Source organism: Hippocampus zosterae, chromosome 11, assembly GCF_025434085.1.
Source record: "Hippocampus zosterae strain Florida chromosome 11, ASM2543408v3, whole genome shotgun sequence".
NCBI lineage: Eukaryota > Metazoa > Chordata > Actinopteri > Syngnathiformes > Syngnathidae > Hippocampus > Hippocampus zosterae.
This window is the reverse complement of record NC_067461.1, coordinates 2683434-2709974: the sequence shown is the minus strand read 5'-3', so window position 1 is coordinate 2709974 and position 26541 is coordinate 2683434. Positions and strand designations below refer to the sequence as shown.

The window sequence follows — 26541 nt, the reverse complement described above, 5'->3', positions numbered from 1 at the left end:
GCAAAAAAAAAAAAAAAAACAACACCGCAATGATATGAGGACATGAAGTTCACTTGTACAGTGCAAAGTGGGAATAGATGGACGAGTTTGTTTTTTTGTGGAAGGGGAGAACTCTCCACACAGTTAAAACGTTGTACTTACAAATCTTCTACAGGTAATTTGTGCCGTCTCGTGTAGGGGTGTACTCATTTTTTTTTGCCTGCGTGGTGAAAAGAGATCATTTTATAGTGTTATATAACCACATTCTCACTTTAGCAGCTTTATTGATATAGTGATATCGTTCACACACAATGTGCCTCACATAAACTTCACATGGGTACATTTAAAAGCATTTACAAACAAAAGAAAGACATTTGAAAGTAGACTAAAGAAGTAAAAAAAAAAGCTGCTTATTAAAATTACTATCCGAACGTACAGTGTAAGATGATTTTGGATTAAAAAAAAAAGTTTTCAAAGACCTGAATAGCAGGTGTGGGAAAACCTTATTGAAAATATTTACAGTTGGTGGTGACTTCTCTTGTGTTAGGGGCTTATTCTTCCATTTGCTTGCGGCATAACAGCAAAGTGCTGCTTCACCATATTTACTGTGAACTCTGGACCCGGGCTGAATTAATGGCTGTGTGTTGAGTTTTTGGAGGGGACGGTACACTTTATATTGTCATTACATTTTTTTTAAATTGTACTCTCTTTTGCCAGCAGTTTCGACAATAATGGCTGTGTTGAGTTATAAAGGAGACAAATTTACACTATTTTCCAACTCCACCCATTACGAGTTAAGGGTAAAAATTTGAGGTGTAATGACTACATTTCAGGGGAAAAAAATGGGTGTTGCATGTTAATGAGTTTAAACTGTAACCCTGATGACAGTTTTCATGTTGGATGAAGTTGCCACAGTAAAAGCCAATCCATGATCCAAACAGCTTATCGTCTTTATGATCTCGGTCAAAGAAACAAGCCAATTGTTGACCTGATATCACATCCCAGTTTGATACTTGAGATGACGTGTTTTGGATGACAATGGTTATCGTGATATCATCCACTTTATATGCTGTCATATTTTTTTCTTCCTTCCTATTGGACGGACGGTTATTTCTAACCTGGCTGTTGTTGTTGAATAAAGCCATAAGAGCATAACCTTTGATGTTTTGTTGATGATTCTTGGGTGCGTCCAATGTTTGAAGCGCCTCCTTCAACTTCCTGGACATGACCACCCACGCCGCTTGCGCACATGCTCTCCATCTGGTTCGAACTGGTCCGAGGTAACATGTTACTTTAAAGCCATTGTTAGCGCTGCGCAAATGCCTCTTGTTCCTGTCACTTTTCCTGGCAGGAGGGGGATTACAGGGCCTAATTCTTTTCTGGAAAATAGAGCAAAGCGCCGCCGTGGGAGTGGCAAAAGTCCAGAGGAATTTTATCTTTCACCACCCCCAATGTACCCAAGAAGGGCTTTGTTGGCTTTCCTTCATTAGGTTGAGTTACTATGCGAACCCAACGATATGTGACCTTGTGGCGACATTGTGAATTCTTTTTCAACCATGCCGCAACTTGAACTATTAAATTATTTCATTTGAAACAATTCGCTAATGACAATACGCAGTCTCAGGTTACTTGAGGGATTGAAACCTAGAATGTGTGAGTGTGTACGCGTGACCTAAAGTAAGCGTTCAGTCATCTGCTGCTACATTGTGGATTTTGGGGGTTGGGGGGGGGGGGGGTAAATGTGATTACAGTGGAACCGGTCTTTTGTGGGCCTGCTAAAAACTGTATTTTTATGTTGCTATTTTGGGGGTGCTTTGGGATGTTGGCGATTGTGGTGGTACTTGTGGAGACAAGTTTTTCTTCAGATGGTACTTAATGTAAAAAGAGACAGTTATAGCACCACAATGTAGTTTAGCGTTAGCATTAAGCTAGCAGACAACGGTTGTCTTCAATACAGCGTTAGCATTAAGCTAGCAGACAACGGTTGTCTTCAATACAGCGTTAGCATTAAGCTAGCAGACAACGGTTGTCTTCAATACGGAAGGTGCGACTCTTTGTTTTAGGTGTAGTTGACACTAAACACAAGCGGGAGTGGCAATAAAGAGCTTGAAACGTCTTTTTGAAAATTAGTTCATGCCTACGTGCTACGTATTGTGACCCGTGTCCCATCAAACGAAAAGTGGCTCCGTGTCATAGTCGACAAGGCAAATGGCTGTTAGTCTGACATCTCGTAACTCTTCGAATTCAACCAAAATCTTTTTTTTTTTTTTCCAAAATCATACGTAATAGTTTAAGTTGATATGACATACAAAGTCTATTGTTCCACTTGGATCTGCGGCAAGCTCACAGCACTCTCGACTAAAATCGAGAGCACAAACGTCAGCGGTCTCCTGCAGATTGTTACATGAGATTGGCCTTCACCTCTCCGAGAGCAACACAAGAGCCGCTGCAGCCTGCTGTTCTCTCCCATTGGGGTGGCGTGGGAGGGACAGGGGAGAGCCCAACTGCTACAGGCACTGGAAGAGAAACACAGATCACACGCTCCAGTAGGGAAATGCAGAAATATAAATCTGTGAGACTCGCGCGCGCGTTACAAAAGGCAACTTGAGGTGGTTTCGTAGGAGCCGACGGGAGGGCTCCAAGGAGGCCCCCCCCCCGCTAAAGGTTCCTGTGCATCATGGTAAGAGGAGCAGAGGATTGATCGTGAGAACCAAAGTGTCTTTTGGGGGGAGTCGAAGCCAAACAGCAGTCTTTCTGGACTCATCTAATCTGCGCAGGGCATTCACAATCACTAACTTTCAGTTTATTTGCCAAGCGGCCATTTTGTCAATAAATCAGATTTCAAAATGTATCCTCACGGGGCCAAAGTCATTTTTCCAGCCTGATTGGTTGGCCAGAGCAAAAGCAGATTTTTTTTTTAATCGAGTTTTCTACATTGCTGAGTTTTTTCTTTCAAAACCCACCAAGATGAAATCGGATTTCACCACTATGAAGCTCAAAACTAAGCAAACCTGCACAATGTCAGTTTACAAAACCACATTTGCCGAGAAGGCGACAAGTGGCGCCGTTAATAAAAAGCCGGACTCTTCCCACAAACGAAAACCCCCAAAGTTTTCATCTCAAGAGATTTTAATCATACATAGAAATTTAGTTTGACAGTACCATTCATTGCGAATGTTTGAGCAGTATGTATATTTAGTGTAAAGAGCACAATGTGCATTTTTTTATCTTTTTTGCCATTATCCCATGACGATAAAGCATTGAGAAATACACCAGAGAGAGAAGAGCCAAGAGTACATGACTAAGTAACACCTTAGACTACATTGTTATTGAACAACTTAAAGGCGACATTTATCTGTGGTTTGATGTACCGGCGCGCATCCTCGGGGAGAACCCGCACGTCCGCAGCTTTCCCTCCCCAGCGAAATTACTTGAACGAGACCTCTGCAGGAACAAAAATAGCGGGCGATGCGAGCTACGTGTTGAACGCGCCACGACGAAGACCGCCCGGTGGGTCTTATATGACACATCTCGGCTGAACTTGCTAATAAACGTGAGCGAACCGCGCAATTGTCGAACGTCTGTGTGACGTGGTGGTGGTGGTGGGTGGGGTGAGGGGGTAATAAACATGACTGCAATCGAGTGCCACATTGTAAGGCGTAAAAACAATCGACCACATCCACAGAGACAGCCATACATCCATCTGCTGACCCAAACATCCATCCATCGCAAAAAAAAAAAAAAAAAGCCGCCTTGAAGCTCTGTGCTGTTTGAGCTATCTGAAAAGCGTCACAACAATTCCAACCGGCTCGAGATCCGACCAAAGCAAAAAACAAAACTAAAGAAAATCCCAAAACACACACGACGGGCAGGTGGAACGGATAATTGGCCTACGGAGTCCCAGAAGCGATTATTTTTCAGTACATCCATTCCATTTAAGAGCAATTGGGAAGATGCCGCCGCCGCGTGCATTTCGGTCGCCCGGCGTCGCGGCCGCGTCGCTTCCTCTCCCCTTTAAAACTTTTCTAAGCTGCTTCTGAGCGCTTTCTTCCAGAGCTTGGCTAATGATGGAAGTTGCTGCGGTGTTTTGACGTCGCGGCATCCGGCGGGCGCCGTCGTGCGCCCCAAGACGGAGACGGGTGTGGGTGGGTGTGTGCGTGCGTGCGAGCTAGCTAGCGAGCGGGCGGGTGGTGGTTAAGGCTGGGAGGGAGGCGCCTGCGCCCCGCCGGCTTGCTGAGACATGGCCGCCGGGGAGGACATGGACTGGACCATGGGCTGGGCCGGCGGGGGCAGCGGAGGCTGAGGCTGCAGGGCTCCTGAGTGTGTGTTGGGGGACGGCGGGGGGGTCGGACGTTTGAATTTGTCGGGGCTGGTGCTTCTCCTTGGCGAGGGCCTCTGCGGGAGGGAAAGAAAACAAATCACCAATACGAAAAAAAAAAAAAAAAAAGACGGCTGCCCGGACGTGCGCGGGCGCCCGCGGCTCACCGCTACAGAGTGGGAGGAGCTTCCGTGGACGTGCAGGGCAGGGGTGTTGTAGTGCGAGATGGCGGCTCTGGACAGAGTGGCTGGTGGGGTGAAGCCGACCGTGTGGCTGCCATACGAGAGACCTGCGCCGACGGGAAGTGAAAGTTGCTCAGGCGCACGCTAGTGTGGCGACGCATTTGCTTGCGTGGCTCAAAATAATTCACGCCGTGAACCCCAGTTCACTCTCGGGCATATGTTCCAGACCACCTCGCAATATGGAGTATTCCGCAATAGAGCCCCCCCGCCCCCCCCCCCCCAAAAAAAATAGTTTTACACAGTACAGTTTTCAAATACTGAAAAAAAATGTGAACACATACTGTACATTTCAGGACTATGTACGCATACAATATAGAAGTAGTGTTTTGGCGCCAAGAAACTATATTGAAATGAGTTGAGGGGGCTGAATGTAGAGTTCTGTCATCCCGGTGCCAAGGAAATTGGTTGGAGTAAATTGAGGAGCTTTGCGGGATGGGCGGCAGTTGCGAGCTGAAAGCCACATGAAATATTCATTCATTTCATTCATTCATCTTCTGTACCGCTTGATCCTCACTAGGGTCGCGGGGGGTGCTGGAGCCCATCCCAGCCGTCTCCGGGCAGTAGGCGGGGGACACCCTGAATCGGTTGCCAGCCAATCGCAGGGCACACATAGACGAACAACCATCCACGCTCACAATCACACCTAGGGACAATTTAGAGCGTCCAATCGGCCTGCCATGCATGTTTTTGGAATGTGGGAGGAAACCGGAGCACCCGGAGAAAACCCACGCAGGCCCGGGGAGAACATGCAAACTCCACACAGGGAGGCCGGAGCTGGAATCGAACCCGGCACCTCTGCACTGTGAAGCCGACGTGCTAACCACTGGACTACCGGGCCGCCGCTATATGAAATAAACGATCCGATTTTTAACGGCATGTGCAATGAATCGCGAAGCGGCGAGGGAGCGTTCGGTTTTCAAGAAGCTCAACAGACCCGTTTGCGCGCGAAATAGATGCTGGGAAACCCCTGACACAATTACTCAACCCCGATTGCGGAGAAATCAAACATTTTCGTTTCTTGCTTCCGGTGCAAAGATTAGATCCGACATCAAGCCGCAGGTCAACACGAACGCTGATGTGAAGAAATCATAAAAAGGGGCTGTTACGTAAGGTCGCTTTATGATATTTACTTTTATCGGCTATTGCCGAGAGTCTTATGACACCTTATAATAAAATGGCTTCATGCCAGGGCTCTCCCTTGTTCTCTCTCTTGAAAACATGTCACTTATTCGCTCCAACCAGTGGCCATCTTACCAGGGGATATGGGGCGGCTGGAGCTGGGGGAGGGCGTGTACGGGATGGGGCTGGACACCGTCCTCGCTCGGAGGCCCTGCGCCGACATCTCGTTGAAGTACCTGAGGAGGCGAGACGGCGTTTTAAAAATAAGTTTTAAAAAATTAAAAGGGGAACGTTGGTGGCTAACGCCGTGTGTCAACTCAGGGATGTCCACATTTTTTTTTTTTTTAGTTCGAGGGCCGCATTTATGAAAATGGAAGGATGTGAGGGACACTTCAACATTCTTCGACTTGAATTCATTAAAACACACCAAAATCAGTCTATTGTGAACATTTTGGAGTCACTACAGAGCAGCTTGCTGTTCAAGATGATAAGGCAAATTGTTTAATATTTTAAGTTGGCCTAAGCCCCCCCCCCTCCCGTGTCCCTCTCGACTAGATCTACCTCTGCCACGCACTGAACCGGAGCTTTGTGGCCCATGTCAAATGTCATTATGCCACTGGGTCACTAGAAAATAGATGGCGGGCCGCAAATGGCCCCGGCACTGCATGTTGGGCATCCCTGTTTTGACTGCTGTAAGAATTATCTGTTCCCATCTGATTAGGTCACATCGTAGCGTTTTATTGGGGGCATCATGTTACGCAACACAAAAGGAGTATGGCTACAAAGCGCGACCACACAGCGGCTGGATTAACGAGCTGGAGTGACGCAATTCAGATATGCGATATTGATGCAGAAACTGCGCGCGAATGCTGAAAAGCTGAAGCGAAACTGAAAAGCGGCGGGATTGAAGGGCACTTCTGAAATGAAGAACGGGGGGAGAAGCTGGAATGTTTTGAAACGAACCGCTCGTCGTCCATCTCCAGGCTGGACTCGCTCTCCGACAACTGTCTGCAGAGGGCCTCCCGACGCTCCATCTCCCTCTGGAGCTTTCTCTGCAGCCGGACGTTCTCCTCCCTCATGTGTCGCTCCTCCTCGATGTACTGGGCGCGCTTCTCCGTGTCTGCGCGGGAGACAAACAACGCTGCTGACGGACGGGATACGCTCGCGGCCGTGAAACAAAACGGCGGGTCAATGCCCGTTTCCGCCATCGTAGAGCAAACAAAATGGGACTTCCGCCTGCTGAGGGTTGAGCCAAGCACGCCCCCTAGTGGTCGAAGAATGACAGGAGAGGAACTCTGGGTCAGGCTATTTAACCTCCACTTTCATTCATTCATCTTCCGAGCCGCTTGATCCTCACTAGGGTCGCGGGGGGTGCTGGAGCCTATCCCAGCCGTCTTCGGGCAGTAGGCGGGGGACACCCTGAATCGGTTGCCAGCCAATCGCAGGGCGCACAGAAATGAACAACCATTCGCACTCACACTCACACCTAGGGACAAATTAGAGTGTTCAATCAGACTGCCACGCATGTTTTTTGGAATGTGGGAGGAAACCGGAGCACCCGGAGGAAACCCACGCAGGCCCGGGGAGAACGTGCAAACTCCACACAGGGAGGCCGGAGCTGGAATCGAACCCGGTACCTCTGCACTGTGAAGCCGACGTGCCGACCACTGGACTACCGGGCCTCCACTTAAAAGACAAAAACAACCCCTCGCAAAAACTGAAAAAAATTCAAGGAATTAGGACGGAACTCTGGGGCTGGAAACTTTGTGCCTTAAAGTAATCATTCACCCACACACGCACCCGTTTTCAAACATGCCCATGCCCAGGTCGGTCACATTTGACGACACCCGTCAAACGGGAGCGCCCGAGTCGGAGGAGCGCACTTACGCTGCAGCTCGGTGGTGCGCAGGCTTTTCTTAAGCCTCTCCACCTCGTTCTTCAGGAAGCGGATATGCCGCATCATGTTCTCCGGCGAGTCGATCTCCATGGAGACGTCGCGCGGGGACGGAGGGGCCGACACGGGCTGGTCCAACTTCTCCTGCAGAATCCTGGCGAGTGAAAATTCAATCAGACCACAAAGGCATAAAGAACAGAATCGCCGGTGATGCCAGCGGAGACGCTTCTCGTTTCGATCGGGCGGGACGTACCTTTTCTCCGCCTCCAGCTTGTCCATCCGCTTCCACAGTCGGTTGACAAGGGCCTCTTGTTCCTGCTCTAATGTGTTCTCGAGGTCGATCTTTTCCCGCCTCAACTGGAAGCGTGATGGGGGGGTGGGTGGGGCGAAAAGAAAAACATTCAGAGAATGTTTACGGCACATTCAAGGTCTTGGCGCAGATAAGTCCTGTTTGTGTCACTTGAGGACGCCGTTAGTCCAAAAAAAACAAAAAAAAAACTCGTTGACTCACCCATTCGGTTTGGGTGGAGGGGCATGGGGGGGTATTGCAGGAAATTGTGATCATTTTACTCACTTCCTCAATGTGTCACTTCTCACTAGAACATCTCACAAGTGTACCCGGAACACAAAGAACGGCGCACGCGCCTAGCTCGGCCAAATTTGAAATATCGTGCCTTCGATTGCGACTCACAAAAATTTAGGAGTCGAGGTCAGCGGCACCGCGTTGCCACTCGTCCGCATCGAGAGGCGCCCGATGAGGCGGCTCGGGCATCTGATCGAGATGCCACCTGGGTGACTCCCTGGTGAGGTGATCGGTGCGCCTCCTACTGGTAGGAGGCCGGAGGGATGACCCAGAGCTTACGAAATGTTTTTTAAAAAAAATCTCTATTTTTTTAACTGATGATATAAAAATATCAAGACTCTTTACAGTATCTTCCTCTGTCAAAATGTTTAGTTGAATGGCCTTTTAAAAAAAAAACACTACGCAATTAATCAACAGGGCACGAGGCAGAAATCTTGATTGAACTAATTAAGAAAAAAAAGTTGGTCACACGAGTGTTATCCTTTTTCGAGTGACATGAACTTCCATTTTGGGTAAATATGCAAGCTTATTACGCAAGCGCCACCCAGACCTAAGAGTCATAAGAGGGTGGTGGGGATTTGGAGATGATTCAAAGACTTCCTGCCCAGGAAGCATCTTTCGCGGGCGGGAAAAAAAAAAAACACAATCCGACCTGCTCCAAAGTCAGCTGCTTGGAGATGGTCTCGTTCTCCATCTTCTTGATCTTCTTCATGAGCTTGTTGACCTGGAACTCCTGCTCCTGCTCCAGGTGCTGCTCCAGTTCGGCCTTCTCGTGCTGGAGCTAAAATTGGGGGTTGGGGGGGGCAGAAGCGCAACGGTTACTCATCCCTAGGAAAACTGCAAAAAAATAAAAATAAAATAAAATTTCATGGAAAACGACCGGCGAGGACGACCAGAAACGACTGGCACACGGAAGCGACCGAATAAGCGACGCACGGGAGGAGAGTCACCGGAGAGTTGTTTCAAAGCCACGGTGATGTCATCGGGAGCCCTTTGAGCACATTCAAACGACAGCTGATGAGCGTACGCGCGCTGCTGTGAGCTTGTCGCAAAAACACCAGGACGACCCAGACGGACGCATGATGTCAAACGCTTGACACAATTTGGATAAGTATGCGTCACTGCAGCCGAAATAGAAAACGCAGGGAATCGGAGATCTTCAGATGATCATCCAACCCCTTCCATCGTCAATTTAACAACACACCGATCTGCTCTAACAACATTTTAATCTTCGTATTATGTACTGCATGTTGTTTCGTGCCTTGCGTCTGTGGCATGAAGACAGAATTAGGCGCTCGCAGTGTTCAAGTCCAGCCGGACGCTGCCGGCGCACGAAAATCCGGGATCGTGACGCGCTCAGCTCCAGCCCGCAACGGCTCAAGGTGAGTCCGAGGATAGCACGGCAGAGCCAATTGAGCTCAAGATGGCCGCCGCAAGGTTCTGGCAAATAGCCCAACACCAATGTCAGCCTGGTGATATGATGTCAATGCGTTTAACTTTTTTTTTTTTTTTAAACAATTGTCGTATTTTCAATCATTAACCCCCCCCCAAAAGAAAAAAACAGTATTTCACTTCATTTCAATAGGAAAAGTTTTACATTGGAGAAAACTGCGTTGAAAGCGAATCACATTGGGAATTCCTGGTTGCACCTACTTCACTTGTATTAGACAATAGACCGAAACTAAAATAAAGCAGTGGCGGCCCGGTAAGTCCAGTGGTTAGCACGTCGGCTTCACAGTGCAGAGGTTCCGGGTTCGATTCCAGCTCCGGCCTCCCTGTGTGGAGTTTGCATGTTCTCCCTGGGCCTGCGTGGGTTTTCTCCGGGTGCTCCGGTTTCCTCCCACATTCCAAAAAAACATGCATGGCAGGCTGATTGGACGCTCTAAATTGTCCCTCGGGGTGAGTGTGAGTGCGAATGGTTGTTCGTTTCTGTGTGCCCTGCGATTGGCTGGCAACCGATTCAGGGTGTCCCCCGCCTACTGCCCGAAGACGGCTGGGATGGGCTCCAGCACCCCCCGCGACCCTAGTGAGGATCAAGCGGCTCGGAAGATGAATGAATGAATAAAATAAAGCATAAATGCAAGTGTCAAGGATGATCATGCCAGTGGAGAAAAGTCTTCGCTTTGGGACTTGGTTTGCGGTTACGGGGAAATTGGAACTTGGATGCTGTCAATGCCAAACTTCATCAGCCACGCAAGTTCATCTTACTTTCCTTTTTTCCCCTATTTCGTTTGGACCTTAAAGGCAACAAAAGCGAGCAAAAACAGTCGCCGTTGTAGACGGACTCACCTGCATGAGCTTCCTGGAGAGCTCGTTGGTGAGAAACTCCTCCTCCTTTTCATAGTTGACGGCCAGGGTCTCCTTTTCCTTCTGGAGGGCTTGGATCTTCTTGAACAAGGTGTTGCTGATGAACTCCTCTTCCTGCTCCGCTCGCGCTTGCTGTGGGACACAAATGATAGAGAGTTTCACAAAGGCTGGATTTACACCGCAAGCCGTCGTGACCAATTTAGATCCAACGCCCCCCAACCACACCCCCAAAATCGATTTTAAATGAGGCTATACTGTGGCGGTTTGACATGGGTGAACCATCCGCATCAAAATTAAAGGTCTTTGGTCAAAATGTTTGTGTCATAGTGTCGAGTCAACTATGGCTGATGTGTGAATCCTCTCTGCAAATTTATCAGAAGAGCAAAACTAAAACTTTGAGCTGAACAAACGCACCTCATCATGCCTATCCAAATATTTTTGTGCTTTTTCTGTCTCGCCCAAAGAGGCCACCGGCTCCTTCTTACAGGTTCTGGCAAACATCCTAGGTGCCAAAAAAAAGAAAATGCTGCTCCGGGATATGCTCAAAAAAAGGAAAACATGCAAACCAAACATTCAAGGTTTGGTAATTTGGAAAGGAGTTGAAATATAACCATAACTGGGAGAGTTACAAACGCCACACAAAGGTCTGAAACAGAGACTCGAACCATGCTCAGACCTGCGAGTCAGATGCGTTAGCCACTAGGTCACCACCGCGCTTGCACTGTGCCAAACCTGCCCATGATGGTTACTGTTACAGGGTGGAGTTGTGTAGCCAAAAGTTGAAGAAGATGATGATTCACTATTGTCCACCCCCCACAACTCCTCCACTGGCATCCCAAACGGAAACGGAATTTTCCCTAATGGCTCTTAAGTTATTACAGTAATGGAAGCCTCCAAAAAAAGGAGGGGGTGAAACAGGAGGCAGCACACGTACAAATTAATCATCTGGGCAATGCCTTTACGATAGCTGGAATGACTCAGTGAGGGGCGTCAAAGCGGAGGAGACACCCGGGATGAACCTCACCTCGACCCCGAGAGAGTGCAGCGGGTGTTGCGCGGACATTTGAGCCTTGCTCTCGGCTTAGCTCGGCCTACATACTTCCCCGTCTCGACACGGCATCAGTTACACGCTTCGGCAGGGCTACTGCCGAATATATTTTATGCCACAGCTCAGTGTCGATGCTTTTATCGACACGTTTTGAGCGTGTCACCCATTTCGGTATTAAGACCACACACACAACGCCTCAGGCCGACTTAATTTATGACTTCATGAGATGTCAACGCGACTTTGGAAACCGGAGATGATTTGAAATAAAGAAACAAAACAAAGCCAAACTAGCTGTCTGGCTAACCGCTGGCCGGCCAACCCCAACGTAGACGATAGCATGCACGCTATGTTAGCATAGCAACATGGCCAAATCGCTAATACATCACGACAGGGGCGTGTTGGGAATTCAAACACACGCGTTACACGTATTTGGCGGTGAAATTGTTGACTTGAGATGCGATTAAAAGACGCCGAGTATGGCTAGCTACATGACAAAAAAAAAGGCTGCGTATCGATCAGGTGGTCATGTGTGTTAGCCCGCGAGCTAATTAGCTAACGCTACTCACAATAGTGACGCTAGCTTTGCGCAGGTCCCGATTCTCCTCCTGCAACGCTTTGCACTTGAGTTTGAACGTCTCCAGCTCGATTTTCAGAACTTTGTTCTCCTGCTGCAGCGAGGCCAGTCGGTTGGTGAGCTCCTCCAGGCGAAACTGCGAGATCACGATGCTCGGCTTGCCCGAGTTGGAGGCGCAGGTCGTCATCGGGGTGGCCGAGCTGCTGCCCGCGCCGTCGGTGTCGCTCTCGCTCGCACTGTCCGCCATGGCGAATGTGAGGAGGAGGAGGAGGAGGAGGAGGAGAGCGAAGAGCGTCGACGCAGAAGAAGACGAGCGGAGCTTCCACGCAGTTCTGCCCCAGCGTTGTGTCACCCTTGCCGGGGCGCCGAGGTGACAGCGCCCCGGTGTGGACGTTTCCATAAGCGCATCGACTCGGTGGAACTGCTCCACTTTACTACGTCATAAAGACAAAGCAAGGGAACCAAATGTAGCAAGACTGCCCACCCAAGTACATTCCCACTTGATCATCGCGGACTCTCGTAAATAATCACGGTCTGTTTAAATCTCAGTCGTCCAATACGTGGGGATCTGCAAATGTTGAATTGAGGCAACTCGACATTTCAGGGTGGCTAAAGACGTTTCATCTTTAATTCAAAATTAGAACAGCTTGCTCAGAAGAAGCTCAGAAGACTCCTCCTGGAATTTGCTCTGACTTTTCTCCTCTGCGAAGGTATGATTTAAGTTATACACTAACAAACTCCACTCCAAAGTTTTTGGCGAAATGTTGTTTTCTCCAATTAATTATTTCGCTTTACCACATTGTTTAAATGTTTCCAAGTTCCATTATAATTGGCTAAAAACAAAAGGACGTTTCTCCGAACTATGATTAGATTCTCATCGTAAACCCCAAAAATAGCCTTACAAAAGAGCGACTCTTTCACAAACGTCCCTTCACTTGATATAAGATCTCGCTTGGATGTTGACATCCAAATTACTTTCATTGTTAAGTCAAGTCAACAGTATTTATAGAGCACTTTCAAACAGCCATCGCTGCATACAAAGTGCTGTACATGGAGCAATTTAACATGCACAATAAACAGTAAGAAAAATCGGTAATAAAGGCGGTAGAAAGCACCAAACAGTAAAATCAAGAACAAATCTAAGTCATGCTGAGTCGAACGCCAAAGAATACAAGTGAGGTTTGAGGAGGGTTTTGAAGATGGGCAGCGAGGAATGTCTGGTCCACAGACCTGAGGCGCCGGGCAGGTGTTTAGGGGCGGATGAGCTCAGAGAGGTAAGGTGGCGCGAGATTATTCAGAGATTTGAAAACAAAGAGTAGGATCTTGAAAATAATAAAATGAATGGGGAGCCAGTGAAGGTAGGCCAGAGTAGGAGTTATGTGCTCCCTCTTACGAGTACCAGTCAAGATAAGATATCCTTTATTTGTCCCACACTGGGGAAATTTACAGCCTCCAGCAACAAGAATGTAGGTAGAAAGAGCAGAAAGACTAAAAACAATTAGCAAGAGGTGAACAGCAGCATTCTGGACCAGCTGAAGGCGCTTAATGGAGGACTGGCTGACTCCAAAGTAAAGGGCATTGCAGTATTTCATTTGACGATCGAGTTTAAAATCACTGTCCAGTTCAAGGCCCATGTTTGAGACCGTTGATTTCAGATAAGGAGACAGGGGGCCCAAGTCTACAGGATGGAATGTACAAGGGCCACTGGGACCAAACAATATCACCTCTGTCTTCTTTTCATAGAATTTCAATATTTTTTTTTTAAAGTTAAGTAAATCAATGAGATCTGCTGATGGGTCAGAGAGAGGCCAAAGCCCATGCTAGCACCGTAGCATGGCCTCAACCAGGTTGGCAGCCCAGGGGCGTGTCACTAGCTAAAAATTGCATGAAAAGTCAGCTCGGTTCTGTCCACACACACAGTATTTTATTACAACTGAATTCCTCATAAAGTTTTCTCATTTGCATATATTTCCTTTCTGCTGTCAGACAGCAGAGCAGGTATGAAATAAGCGTGGAATGGCCTTTAAAAACAAAACCAAAAAAAACGTGCGTGCAGCCAAAAGTGACACTGTGTCAATATTGCATCATACAAGGGACACACACACAGAGCACAAGAGAAAGTGTATTGGAAAACCAATGCATTTTTATTTTTTTATCCTTTTTAGGTCAATTTTGCATTTGTTTTTTTTCTTCCCCCATTCTCTCGAAAGACATCTGAAACACTTGCGGTGTCCTCGCTGCTGCTAATCGCCTCTAAAAGACCTCGGATAACCAAAGTGCTAGAATTATTATTACATTGCAATGGCTTCACTCTGTTAGTAAATTGTACATCAAAAAGTCCGCCTGGGTGAAAACACATACGAAACAAATTTGATATTTCAACCATATCAAAGAATCATCGAGCGCCCCTGCTCGATTTTGAGAGGAGCACCACCCCCCCCCCACGCCCACCAGAAAAACGTCAACAGCGTTGGCATCAGCATACTGATAGTGAACACACTTGATCGATGGAATGAAAACCAACACACGAGTGATGTAGATGATTCTAATGGACACTGCATATACAGGCTCTCTCGCCTAAATAAATACCGCACGGCGTCAAGACTCAAATACAATTTATTCGATGCTTAAACGGCGTCCGTCGATCATCCAGTGTTTTATTCAAGATGCTATGAAGAGCTACAGTCCGAATTAATCTCCGCTTGTGAGTAGATTTTTAAATGAAGTATAGAGACAAAGTCACCCCAAAAGATGAATAATGGAAAAAATAAATGCCCTTTTTTTTCGGGTGTCATTTAAGACCACACAGCATTTGTGAGACGACACTCTAAAACAGTGCGCGGAGGCTCTTACGTCTTACAGCCAAGAATGCACGATACACGGTTACAGTGTTGGACAGTGTGAACCAGCCTACAAGCGCTTATATTTGCCATTATTATGCTCTCAAGCTGCCCCTCAAATTTTACACACACACACACGCAGACACACACACATCACCCACCCAAAAAAAATTGCAAAGTGCCAATGCTATGCTAGTCCGTGTTAAAATATAAAACCAGTGACAAACATTAGGGCTACACGTGTGTACACACAGATAAAAGGGCCTTTTTTTTGTCTAAATCCCGAGCTTTTGGAAAGTTGTAAAAATTGTACTCCAAATCATGTCAACGGCATGCTTGAAAATACTCTTGAAAGGCTGCGGGATTGGATCCCACTTTGAGTTTGACCCAATGGTAATTTTTTTTCCTTCTTTCCTAACATTAAAACCAAACCAGTCAGTGTACAAATATTATACCTGCTCTAATAGCCTTACAATTTTTATTTTTTTTTTATTTATTTTTTTTTTTAAGAAGAACCTGTGTTACGTGCACAACTTTGAAAACTGGAATTGCTTCAGGGTTATTCCCAAAGCACTTGAAAAGATCCCACACCCTAATGTGACCAAACTCCGCCCAACCATTCGCGTATTACACATGAAGAATCCGTACACATTCTGACCTTATATACAAAAACGGGAAAAAAAGTGTTTTTTTTTTTGTTTAAAAAAAAAAAAAAGAACAGTTACCATCCTGACAACGGCGGGTTCAAGAAGAAAAACTTTTAAGGCCAGTGTTGAACGTGTTGAAGTTGTTTGACGTGTTCCATTAGATCGCTGTCGTGTTCTTCATATTTCCTCCATCGCCGATTGTGCCGTCTTTGGTCAACGGTTGCGCCTACATTTGTGGATGTGAGCAAAGGAGGACCCCCCCCTGACCCCCCCTACCCAGACCACCTACAGTGCCCTCCATAATTATTGGCACCCCTGGTTGAGATGTGTTTTTTAGCTTCCAATTATTTTATTTTTTTTCTAAATAATATGGGACCTTAATGGAAAAAAAGAGAAAAATCCAACCTTCAATACAAGTGCATTTATTCAGTGGGGAAAAAATCCCACATAAAGAAATAATTATTTGACATCAAATCACCTGTTCCACAGTTATTGGCACCCTTAACAATTCCCAGGAAATAAATATAATTGAAGCATTTCTGTCATTTCTACAGTAGTTTACAAAGTTTACCAGAGTATGTAGGAACATTTAATTAGTAATTCATCACTTCCTGTCTCCCTGGGGTATAAATATGACGTGACACCGAGGCCATTTCTCTTATCCACTCTTAAACATGGGAAAGACAAAGGAACACAGCATACAAGTGAGGCAGATGTGCGTCGACCTTCACAGGTCAGGCAGAGGCTACAAGAAGATTGCCACTCAACTGCAGCTGCCCATATCCACTGTGAGAGGAATAATTAAGAAGTTCAAAACAACTGGAACAGTGGTAAACAAGCCTGGACGAGGAGCCAAGTTTATTTTGCCACCACGCACAGTGAGGAGGATGGTAAGAGAAATCAAAAGATCTCCAAAGCTCACTGTTACAGAATTACAACAAATGGTAGCATCCTGGGGTCACAAAGTCTCCAAATCAACCATCAGGCGCTGTCTACACGCCAACAAGCTGTTTGGGAGGCATGCACGGAGAAAACCTTTCCTCACTCACAATCATAAACGCAAGCGTCTGGAGTTCGCCAAGCGGTATTGGGGCTTCAACTGGGACCGTGTGCTTTGGTCAGATGAGACCAAGATTGAGCTTTTTGGCAACAAACACTCTAAGTGGGTCTGGCGTACCACGAAAGATGCGCATGCTGAAAAGCACCTCATACCCACTGTGAAGTATGGGGGTGGGTCAGTGATGCTGTGGGGCTGTTTCGCTTCCAAAGGCCCTGGGAACCTTGTTAGGGTGCATGGCATCATGAATGCTTTGAAATACCAGGACATTTTAAATCAAAATCTGTTGCCCTCTGCCCGAAAGCTGAAGCTGGGTCGTCACTGGGTCTTTCAGCAAGACAATGACCCTAAACATATGGCCAAATCTACACAGAAATGGTTCACCAGACACAAAATCAAGCTCCTCCCATGGCCATCTCAGTCCCCTGACCTCAACCCCATTGAGAACCTGTGGGGTGAGCTGAAGAGGAGAGTACAGAGGAGAGGACCCAGGTCTCTGGATGATTTAGAGAGATTCTGCAAAGAGGAATGGCTGAAGATCCCTCTTTCTGTCTTTTCCCATCTTGTGAAACATTATAGGAGAAGATTAGGTGCTGTTTTGTTGGCAAAAGGGGGTTGTACAAAATATTAACACCAGGGGTGCTAATAATTGTGACACACATTATTTGATGTCAAATAATTATTTCTTTATGTGGGATTTTTTCCCCACTGAATAAATGCACTTGTATTGAAGGTTGGATTTTTCTCTTTTTTTCCATTAAGGTCCCATATTATTTAGAAAAAAAATAAAATAATTGGAAGCTAAAAAACACATCTCAACCAGGGGTGCCAATACTTATGGAGGGCACTGTAAGTGGCCTTCCCCTGAAAGCCCGAACAGGAAGCAGAATCCTCGATGCCGAGCGTTCGCCCCTCTCTCAGGCTCTTTGATTGACAGGGAGGATGCGGAGGAGTTTGTTCATGCTCATGCGTTGGCGGGTCAGTAGGGGGCGCTGGACTCCGCTCATCACGTGAAGCCAACCCATTCGGTGGATGCGGACGCTAAAGTCCTGAAACTGGAACAACTCAGCCCTCAAGTAACGCTTGTTCCCTGGAACGTGGAATTATGATCTCGTATGACTACGGGACACAAAACAGTACATTGCGTTACATACAGTCTGCCGAAAGCCGATGTATCATTAGCCTAGCTGCATAATTGCCCGAGTCGTGTTTCAACCTTCACGAAAGGGTGCAGCCATTTTTACATCCTACCGCCCTCTGTTGTCGACTTCGGGCTAGCGTTACAAATGTCATGTGACCAAACCCAGAAAACGGGGGAGCCGCGATGTTAGCAATACGAGCCGTGGGTTTAGCCGCGTTGCTATATGCAGTTTTTGAAAAACTTTTGCTTTTGGGGCGTGGGAAAAGGAGCTAAAATATTGTGTTGATTTCAGCAAATTGACAACGCTGAGGAGTATTTGCTTTATCGCAAAGCCCAAGCTCCTCCCAGGTCATTACGGTTACTCTGATTAGGCCTGCACACTTATTAGCCAAATGATAATCACTATTAAGTTGATCAGTTATTAGTTGAGTTGATCAATATTTCAATCCAGATCTTTCATGATGTTTAATTCATCATGTTAAGTTTTTTTTTTTAACGGTACTTGCCCTGAATTTAAAACAAGTCCAGACTATGACTTTAGGGCTTCCGCGGCAGTTTCGCCCCCTGGTGGCTGGCTGACTACTGTGGTGCCAAAATTGCATTGATTAAGCAGAATGTGCTGTGGCTGTGTTTTTTTTACCTAATGATTTCATAGACTTTTTATGAAAACATCTGAGAACTTTTAAATTGTGAAAAAAAAAAAGAAATGGCAAAGTACATCTACTTGAAGCTGCATACTTTTAGGTGGAGCCCCAGGTTTCCTATTTTCAGACATGAATTGCAGGCCCTGACCTTTTCGACAGGATCACGCGAGCACCCGATGCTCAGTGGGTATGCTGCTCGACTTGACGGCACTGCCAATAAATGTTCAAAGGGAGCCGCGCCTCGATGGTGTAGCATACGGCCGAACAGCAGTGGGGGGGCTGAACAGTGAGCCCCGCTGGGATAACGCTCTCTATTTTGGAAGGGACACACTGCTCCGAGTGATATCACTGAGCCTTTTTTTCACCTACAATAGCAACTATGTGGGCTGGGGATGCGTGAACAAAAATGCTCACTCTGTATTTCCTCAAATATTTGCCTCCACTTTAACAAACGTGTCAGTGGCTTGAACCAATTCCTTACCTGAAATAAATTAACCATGACTCAAATAATTACCCAAGTGTGTCATCCACTCAAATGAAAAGCAGGACTCAAATGATCACAAACACATCGCCTCAAATTAATTAACTGTGACTAAATGAAGCACCAAGGTGCATCATCGACTTGAATAAGTGCCTCTCTTGAATAAATTAGGAGAGATGGGCGTGTGACAGTAGCAGTTTTCGGTATTGGGCCAATAGCAGACTTGTTTTAAGGTATCATGGAGTCTGTCGATACCAACCACCGATACTTAGGAGAGAAAAAAAAAATCTGACATCGAGTAAGCCCTCCACGCCAGTAGGTGTCGCTATACTGCGGCAACAAATTGGAAAGTTGGGTCAATATAATTTAAATACGAATGCATGTTTTTATCTTTTTTTATATAATACATCGGATCATCTAAAGTTCGTCCGAAGCATCTAAAAAAGACTCGACTTCCTAAAAAAAGTGACAGATATTGGAATGCGACTGTACCTGGTCGAGAGAACACTCAATCCATCCCTACGAGTGAAACTTTTTGTCTCCGGGCTTCCTCTCGTCCACTCGCCTGCTATTCCTCGACGGGCCATCTTTCTGCAAAAAATGCAAGAAAAAACGCCAAAAGAAAGTTGAGACAAGGGATTTTGTTTCATGAAACCACATCACGGGCAACGCCAAGCCAAACCATGTTTATTAATACGAAACCGGCAAGTGGTAGTCGTCGACAGTTACACACCGACACCCCACGCCTGGATGACGAAAAAATAGTGTCGTTATGGAAGAGAGGAGAGGGGAAAGAGCGAATTGTTAAAATGGAGTCACGGCACTCGTTAGTCACGTGTCTGAAAATGCAATCAAGGCGCTTGTACCACCGAAACCACTCAAGTCACTTTGGGCCTGAAAAATGTCACGGGATTCATTGGAATCATTCATTCATTCATTCATTCATCTTCCGAGCCGCTTGATCCTCACTAGGGTCGCCGGGGGTGCTGGAGCCTATCCCAGCTGTCTTCGGGCAGTAGGCTGAATCGGTTGCCAGCCAATCGCAGGGCACACAGAAACAAACAACATTCACACTCACACTCACACCTATGGACAATTTAGAGTGTTCAATCAGCCTGCCACGCATGTTTTTGGAATGTGGGAGGAGCCCGGAGCACCCGGAGAAAACCCACGCAGGCCCGGGGAGAACATGCAAACTCCACACAGGGAGGCCGCAGCTGGAATCGAACCCGGTACCTCTGCACTGTGAAGCCCACGTGCTAACCACTGGAATCAGTCATTCTTTTACTACGATTGGTGTGGTTTTGGTCTTTGTGTGTTCTGGGATTGTCTGATGAGCGGTCCAGGGTGTACCCAATCTCTTGCCCAATGTCAGCTGAGCTACAACCCTGAACCAAATAAGGAAATGGAGGGAGACTGCGGTAGTAGTTCACAGTGTTGCACAACTTGACTGCATCATACGGAGGACAACTGAAACTTTGACCCAAAAGATCGGCATGCCACCAAAGACGTTGAACCCCAGAAGGGTCTCTCCGCCAACCTCAAGTCCGTCCTCCTGCAGGGTGGGACTTTTCTGAAGGTCCTTGTGGCACCCGTGGTTGTCTGTCGAGGAGCTAGAGAACCGGCGGATGACCTTCCTGATGACCTACTCGGCACGTCAGCCGAGAGAGAAATAAAAACCGATGGTTTCACGCCCCGCTTCTCTCCCTGTGGCTGAATGGATCAGGGACATGGAAGTTACTTTTCTACTGACGAGGTTACCGTCTTGGTCCAAGTAGTGTTCCTCGGTCACGGACTCGCCGGATATGTTTTTTGCTTCCTCGCCCTGCGAATGTTTGGTCATTAGTGGCGTAAAATAGGACGCAGTTCATGCCTACACAGGGCAACAAACCATCACCACACCAAACGGAGCGCGAGAGCGACTACGGCACCAGCGTGACAGCCTAGAAAGTTCCGACGGCAAACTTGCGGCAATTCCCAGATGCTCACCTGCCCTCAATTTCTTGTTTGATCAAGTAGGATCAGTTGTGAAACGACAAGACTATCGAGCGCTGCTGAAGCAACGGTGCAAATGCTTGAGACTTTCGCATCGTCCATGCAAAGAGGAAAAACCAGGACAGGCTCAGCAATGCAGCCACATCCAAAGAGGTACTCATTCGCGGCACACCCACACATAAAACCAAAAACAAAAAAAACCACACTCCAGACTCCATCCAACCCGAGCCGCTTTCCCAGGCTCGCAGGGTACCTTCAAAATGAGCCGGCGTCGGAAGATTCTGGTGGTTACGGTCTGTTCTTCCTCCGAACCGGAATCTACACTAACCTGCTGCTGGAGAAAAAGTGGTGAGTTAGCCACGTGGCGGCGCAAGACTTTGTAGAATTTGGCTCCATTGGCGGCTCTGCTCAAAGACCTGGTTAATATTCTCGAGCACAATGATGGAACGGATCTTGGATTCACAGAATCCAAGGGAAAGACTTGGATTTACACTGCCTGGTTCAAGTGTCGCGATTAGAATTTGAGTCACCTCATATTTTCAGATTGGAATCAAGACCCTTCCAAATGTGGTGAAAACGGTAATCTGGATCAAGGTGAGTTCAGGGTTCCAGGACATAGAGAGGGTGACCTCCTACAAGTACCTTGGTGTTCTTCTGAACGACAAACTGGACTGGTCTGCAAACACGGACACCCTGATTAGGAAAGGACAGAGCCGACTCTTCCTACTCAGGAAACTGAGGTCTTTTGGGGTTCAGGGGTCACTCCTTAAGACGTTCTATAACTCGGTGGTGGCCTCGGCCATCCATTATGGCATTGTCTGCTGGTCAGGCAGCATCTCAGCCCGGGACAGAAAGAGACTGGAGCGACTGGTCAGGAAGGCCAGTTCTGTCCTGGGTTGCTCCCTTGACACTCTGGAGGAGGTGGGCAACAGAAGGATGCTAACTAAGCTAAAAGCTATGATGGCCAGTCCCTCCCACCCCCTCCAGCCCGCCCTGACAGCACTTGGTAGCTCCTTCAGCCAGAGACTGTTACACCCGCGCTGCAAGAAGGAGAGATACCGACGCTCGTTCCTACCGACTGCTGTCAGGCTGATGAATAAAAAATAACAATCATAATAATAATTGTAATAAAGAAACTGTACTTCAGATAAGATTTGTCAGAACTACCTGAACTTTCTTCTCGGACACCAGCCTTCCCTCTTCCTTTCTGCCATTCATCGACTCCGACGAGCCGCCCTGAGGTGAGTTTTTAGACTTGTCGCCGTTCTGCCGGGACCTCCCCGATTCGCCTCTGGACGAGGAAGTGACGGAATCGCTCGAGTTGTCGTGGCTGTACGAGACAGTCGGAATTGGAAGAGGTCTGTGTTTTTTTTTTCATGGATTTCAAAGGAGAGGATAAGTCACACCTTTCCCGAACGTCCGGCAGATCCGAGCTGCGGCCCGGCGTCGGTGGCTCGGCGTTGACGCTGGATGAGTCGCTCTGCCAACCTGAAAGCGAGCACATGTCTTTTTCTGGCCGTTCAACGCGATTGACAATCTCCAGTTCTCGGTCTGCCTCGGTGGTCATCTCCTTGTCCTCCTCCTTCTCCTCTGAGCCTTCTTCAGTCTTATCTTCCTCCTCATTAGATCCACGCTCAGTAGACTGACGTTCCCAAAGGGCCTCAGCCCATTCCTGAACGGTCAAGTCACTTGGCTGGCGAGTGCCTCGACCATCATCGGCAATTTTTCTTCTGTCCCCACGGCGGACCACTTCTTCACCGTTCCCTTCTATCTGTGGTGTTTCATCAATACTCTCTTTGTCAGTTCCAGCCTCTATTTCATCTCCAGCAGACCCAGCTCCCGGCATTTTAATCCGCACTCCTGCCACTCCCTTTTGTCGGGCGAAAATGTTTTTGTCCGCTTCCAGCTGACTCTTGACATCTTTTGTCACGATCTCACATTTTCTCTCGAGGTTTTTAATCCAGTCCTCCTCTACCCAGTTTTCCACAAAAAAGTTCCCCTCTACCGCAACCCTCTGATCACCCTTACCCTTTTCTTTTGACTCTTCCTTCTGGCAGCTTTTAATGTCCACTTGTAGCACAGCTCCATCTCCTATTTGTGCTCTGTCAGGTGTTAAAGGGGTTATCGACGATACAGATGAAACTGAACAGGAGGATGTGGAGCGGGCCGGGCTGATGTCTAACTCGCACAGAGCGGGGACAGACTTGGGCGTGGGGCTCGGTTCCAGTTCTCTGTAAGATCTGTCCTCCTCCTCGCTTAAGAGCAGCCGGTCGTTCAGGGCGATGTGGGGCTTCTGCACCTTGGATGGAACAGGATCAGGGAGGTCAAAAGCCAAAAGGGACAGGGGAAGCTGACAGGGTCTAAGGGGACTCTCGGCTGAGCTTCCGGATTTGATCTCAGGGCTCCAGAGCAGGGGCTGCGGTCGGGAATCGGGTCGTGGGTAATGGTGATGCTGGTGGTGGACAGGGGAAGGGTCGGGTGTGACAGGAAGTTCGGGCATCAGGAAATGCGGGTCGGAGTGCAGTGCGGCGGGGGAATGCAACTCGGCTAGAATGTTCTGGTAATCTGTGGGTGACATGATGAGAAATGTACACCGAAGCATGCTAAGAACTGAAAATACAGTGTGACACACACACAAACATCCTACGGCGAGGACAATGGCACTGAGACTTAAGTGGGAAGTAGGTAGCTTCACAGCCGACAATTCACAAGGAATTTTATGGAAGATTTTACATGCATAGACAGATGAGAGGTGAAATATCGAGCAGGGGTTCTCAAAGGTTTTGCTTTCAGGGACCCCTTACAATGCAGAATTGGTCCAGTAGCCGACCCCACACCTCCACTATATCCTAACGTCAATATTACAATAACTAGATAAATGTCAGACTACCAGATAAATATCGTTCTGTGTCTTGGACCAGTCGAGACGTCAAAATACAAGTCCGTCAGTGACCAGATCCTGAAAATTGTCACTTGCTTCCGTCAAGATTCAGTCCACCGTTTGTTAACCACCTACTAGCTTTGTTGGTAAACATAGCCCGAGTTGAAATGCTAACGGATGTTTTCCGATACATTCCAAAATTGTCCATTCCTGTTGTTTGTTAATTTACAAACGGCATGTCCAGTCTCTTGTCACAAGTAGACGCCGTCTTCCTATTGGTCAATGCCGAAGAACCAATCAAAGGACGACGTAGGACATCTCACACTCTGTACCAAGATGAACAAAACTTCTGGCATGTCCGACTTTGTTTTTCGTCGTGAAGCATCCCGGATGCTAGACGACCAATCGTTGGGTATGTCACTCGACACGGGGTTACGTTGCGCGCAACACAACTCGAAATCGGCCATGAGACACTAAGCTTGTCTGCGACACATCTGTCGGCTAAAAATCAGGCTACAGTTGAGTAGTCTAACGTCGGCATGATTTACAGATGTAAATGCTACAGGAATTTTTAAAAATGGTTATTTTCAAGCAAAAACAGCAATATCTATTAGAATAATTTGTTTTAAAGGTACCCCAGTTGGAGTTCACCAATATAAACCTACATAAACATTTCCAATGAGGTAGGGTCAATGCGGGTGCGAACGGAAGGTGGACAAGCGCAAGGGCACGTGTGGCGAGGAGACAGTGAGCGCAGAGGCGGGGATGGGGGATTTGGGCTTGCACAGCGGGACTCACCGGGGGTCACAGGGGGCAAAGCGAGAGGGGAGACAGGGCGGGAAGAAGCGGTCAAATCACTTGGCAAGGGCGTGACAGAGGGTGAAGAAATGGGACTTGTAGCATGTTCCGGTAGGTTGTGGGTGGCAGGGTAGGGTGCAATGGCGAGGACGGCGGGTGCGGTTGGGGGTCCTGTGAGGGTAGGTGGATCACAGGTGAGTTCAGAGGTGGTTTGGGATCTTTCTACGACTGCTCGTTCTGTTGGAGCGGAGGAGGTTGGGGGAGGGGATGGCACCGATGAAGGTGATGGCGATGTGATGAGTGGGATCGGGGAGGATGGGTGCGGTGAGAAAGGAAAGGAAGGGAACTGACGCGTGTCAGCAGGGTGGCACTCAGGGTTGAGGTCGTGAAGAGGTGGGGGAAGAAAGGTGAAGTGTTTTTCCCGTTGCAAAGGGGGGGCCAAGTCTTTGAGCGAAATGGAGAATTCGTAACTAGGAGAGCGGCGTGGGGTCAGTGCTCTCGGTGTCAGGGGCGGGGAAGGGATGGATCGCTTTGTGTGCAGGATGAAGGCGGGACTGCTCGGAATCAACGGAATAATCACACACACTAAGGGGCGGGGCATGGATTAAACAAAAAACAGGAGAAAATGGAAAATGAAGGTCAGTGTTGAATTTCAAAAGGAAAATGAATAAATAGTGCGACTTTGGCAGAGGGATGGCTATCAGCAATACGTGGCTCTTAAACAGTTAAGAGCTGTTATGTGCTGGGTTATCAGCAGGGGGTGCTGCTGAGCGGGAGGTGATGCGAGGCAGGAGGAACAGGAAGAAGCCATACTCTCATCTATCCAAGGAAGGCTCAGAGGAACTGGAGGAGCACTAGGAGAACTAAACTGTAGACCACGCGGTCACGTGATCCACATTTAACTCAGGTTAGGTGAAAAATATTATTGTCCTTTGTATCTCCATGCATGCAAATCCTGAAAAGATTTGTGACAACTGGCACACTGTAGCCATGTAATCTTAATTCAGGCAAGAAATAATCCCGTGAGATATCAAATGTTATTAAAACATTTTTGGAGAACGGTAGGGAGCCAGTTGTCCAGACACAACTCTAAACCGCTACGAAAAAAAACAGCATCTCCACAACAAGACACAATTAGGAATTGGCACTAGACGTGATCCATGCAATGTGGTGCGTGCAAAAACAAAAATAACAACAACATGGCAGCAGGAAGAGGTAATAGGTCAGCTAATCAGAGCTAAACTTTACCATCAGCCTGATCCCGGAAAACCGCATGATCATCGGCAAAACATCTCGTGCCGGAAATGTTACCATAGTCAAAAATTGGGCCCTCCAGTAAAGTCACAATATCCATCCGACTGACTTTGGTCAGCACTGCAGTCAAGGCATCCGCTGTGGAAAATAATACAGCATCAACTCTGGTTGGAAGTCAACAAGATGCCGACAAACGGTAGCATTACATGGAGGGTTGTGAAAAGTCGTTGAAACACAAGACTTCACTTACTTGTGGCATTTTTCCCTTCCCGGCTGACCCACTTCTTTAATAGCATGAAGCTCTGTGCTGTCAGAGAGTTCGGGTTCTCCAATCTAATGTGGTTAATCTCATCTACCGTGAAGTTCATCTCCCGAGCCAGCTCTGTGACGAGACGCATCAACCGAGTCTCAAAGAAGCAGTACATCAACCGCCGTAAAGTGCGTACACAAAATGGGCCACGATATTTGATCGCCGTCGCTCCAAGCGTTGGCCTTACCTGTCCAGCTGAGTCCCAGGTGATCTGCGACAATGGCCATACGCAAATCTGTGCGCTCACAAGGACTTTGGGGACCTGGTGAGACAGATCGCTAGTTAACATTTTAATCATTCTTCTTCTCTCCAGTGTTAAGAGACAAAAAAAAAACTACAGACGTTTCCTTTTCTGGCCACTTCTGCATTTTACAATTCAAGACAGCTGGCTTGCAACTCCAATTCTTCTTCACTGGAATCCAGTAATTC

At 47.5% G+C, this 26541-nt stretch overlaps 2 protein-coding genes across 29 annotated transcripts in view; both read right to left on the bottom strand.

Moving 5' to 3' along the window:
• Positions 1 to 3090: 3090 nt before the first annotated feature.
• LOC127610041 (coiled-coil domain-containing protein 6-like) lies at positions 3091 to 12462 on the bottom strand. Its single transcript, XM_052079758.1, has 9 exons — positions 12057 to 12462; positions 10425 to 10574; positions 8788 to 8916; positions 7806 to 7909; positions 7546 to 7706; positions 6622 to 6778; positions 5794 to 5894; positions 4465 to 4586; positions 3091 to 4374 (listed from the first exon to the last, which is right to left on the bottom strand). The coding sequence occupies exons 1-9, from the start codon at positions 12309 to 12311 to the stop codon at positions 4174 to 4176; spliced, it is 1380 nt and encodes a 459-aa protein (XP_051935718.1). The 5' UTR covers positions 12312 to 12462; the 3' UTR covers positions 3091 to 4173.
• A 5002-nt stretch (positions 12463 to 17464) lies between these two features.
• The window catches only part of LOC127610013 (ankyrin-3-like), a 48073-nt gene continuing 38996 nt past the window's right edge, over positions 17465 to 26541 (bottom strand). For 20 of the 28 annotated variants that reach the window (XM_052079698.1, XM_052079674.1, XM_052079699.1 and 17 more), the window contains 10 exons: positions 26300 to 26374; positions 26053 to 26184; positions 25797 to 25940; positions 22276 to 23434; positions 22037 to 22199; positions 21123 to 21203; positions 20616 to 20699; positions 20415 to 20519; positions 19367 to 19465; positions 17465 to 17727 (listed from right to left, as the gene is read on the bottom strand). In XM_052079698.1, coding sequence (XP_051935658.1) covers positions 19394 to 19465; positions 20415 to 20519; positions 20616 to 20699; positions 21123 to 21203; positions 22037 to 22199; positions 22276 to 23434; positions 25797 to 25940; positions 26053 to 26184; positions 26300 to 26374 — 2015 coding nt within the window. In that variant the 3' untranslated portion in view covers positions 17465 to 17727; positions 19367 to 19393. Of the gene's footprint in view, positions 17728 to 19366; positions 19466 to 20414; positions 20520 to 20615; positions 20700 to 21122; positions 21204 to 22036; positions 22200 to 22275; positions 23435 to 23573; positions 25134 to 25796; positions 25941 to 26052; positions 26185 to 26299; positions 26375 to 26541 lie in introns of those variants that run through there. The other 8 variants (XM_052079670.1, XM_052079671.1, XM_052079679.1 and 5 more) reach the window with 8 other exon arrangements.

Excerpts from the sequence above, each read along its gene's own strand:
- LOC127610041 (XM_052079758.1), bottom strand. The coding sequence starts at position 12,311 with ATGGCGGACAGTGCGAGCGAGAGCGACACCGACGGCGCGGGCAGCAGC. Across the intron at positions 7,910-8,787 it reads AGCAGCTGACTTTGGAGCAG|TTGAGGCGGGAAAAGATCGA; the intron begins GTCGGATTGTGT and ends TCACGCTTCCAG. Across the intron at positions 6,779-7,545 it reads GCGCACCACCGAGCTGCAGC|ACACGGAGAAGCGCGCCCAG; the intron begins GTAAGTGCGCTC and ends TCTCCCGCGCAG.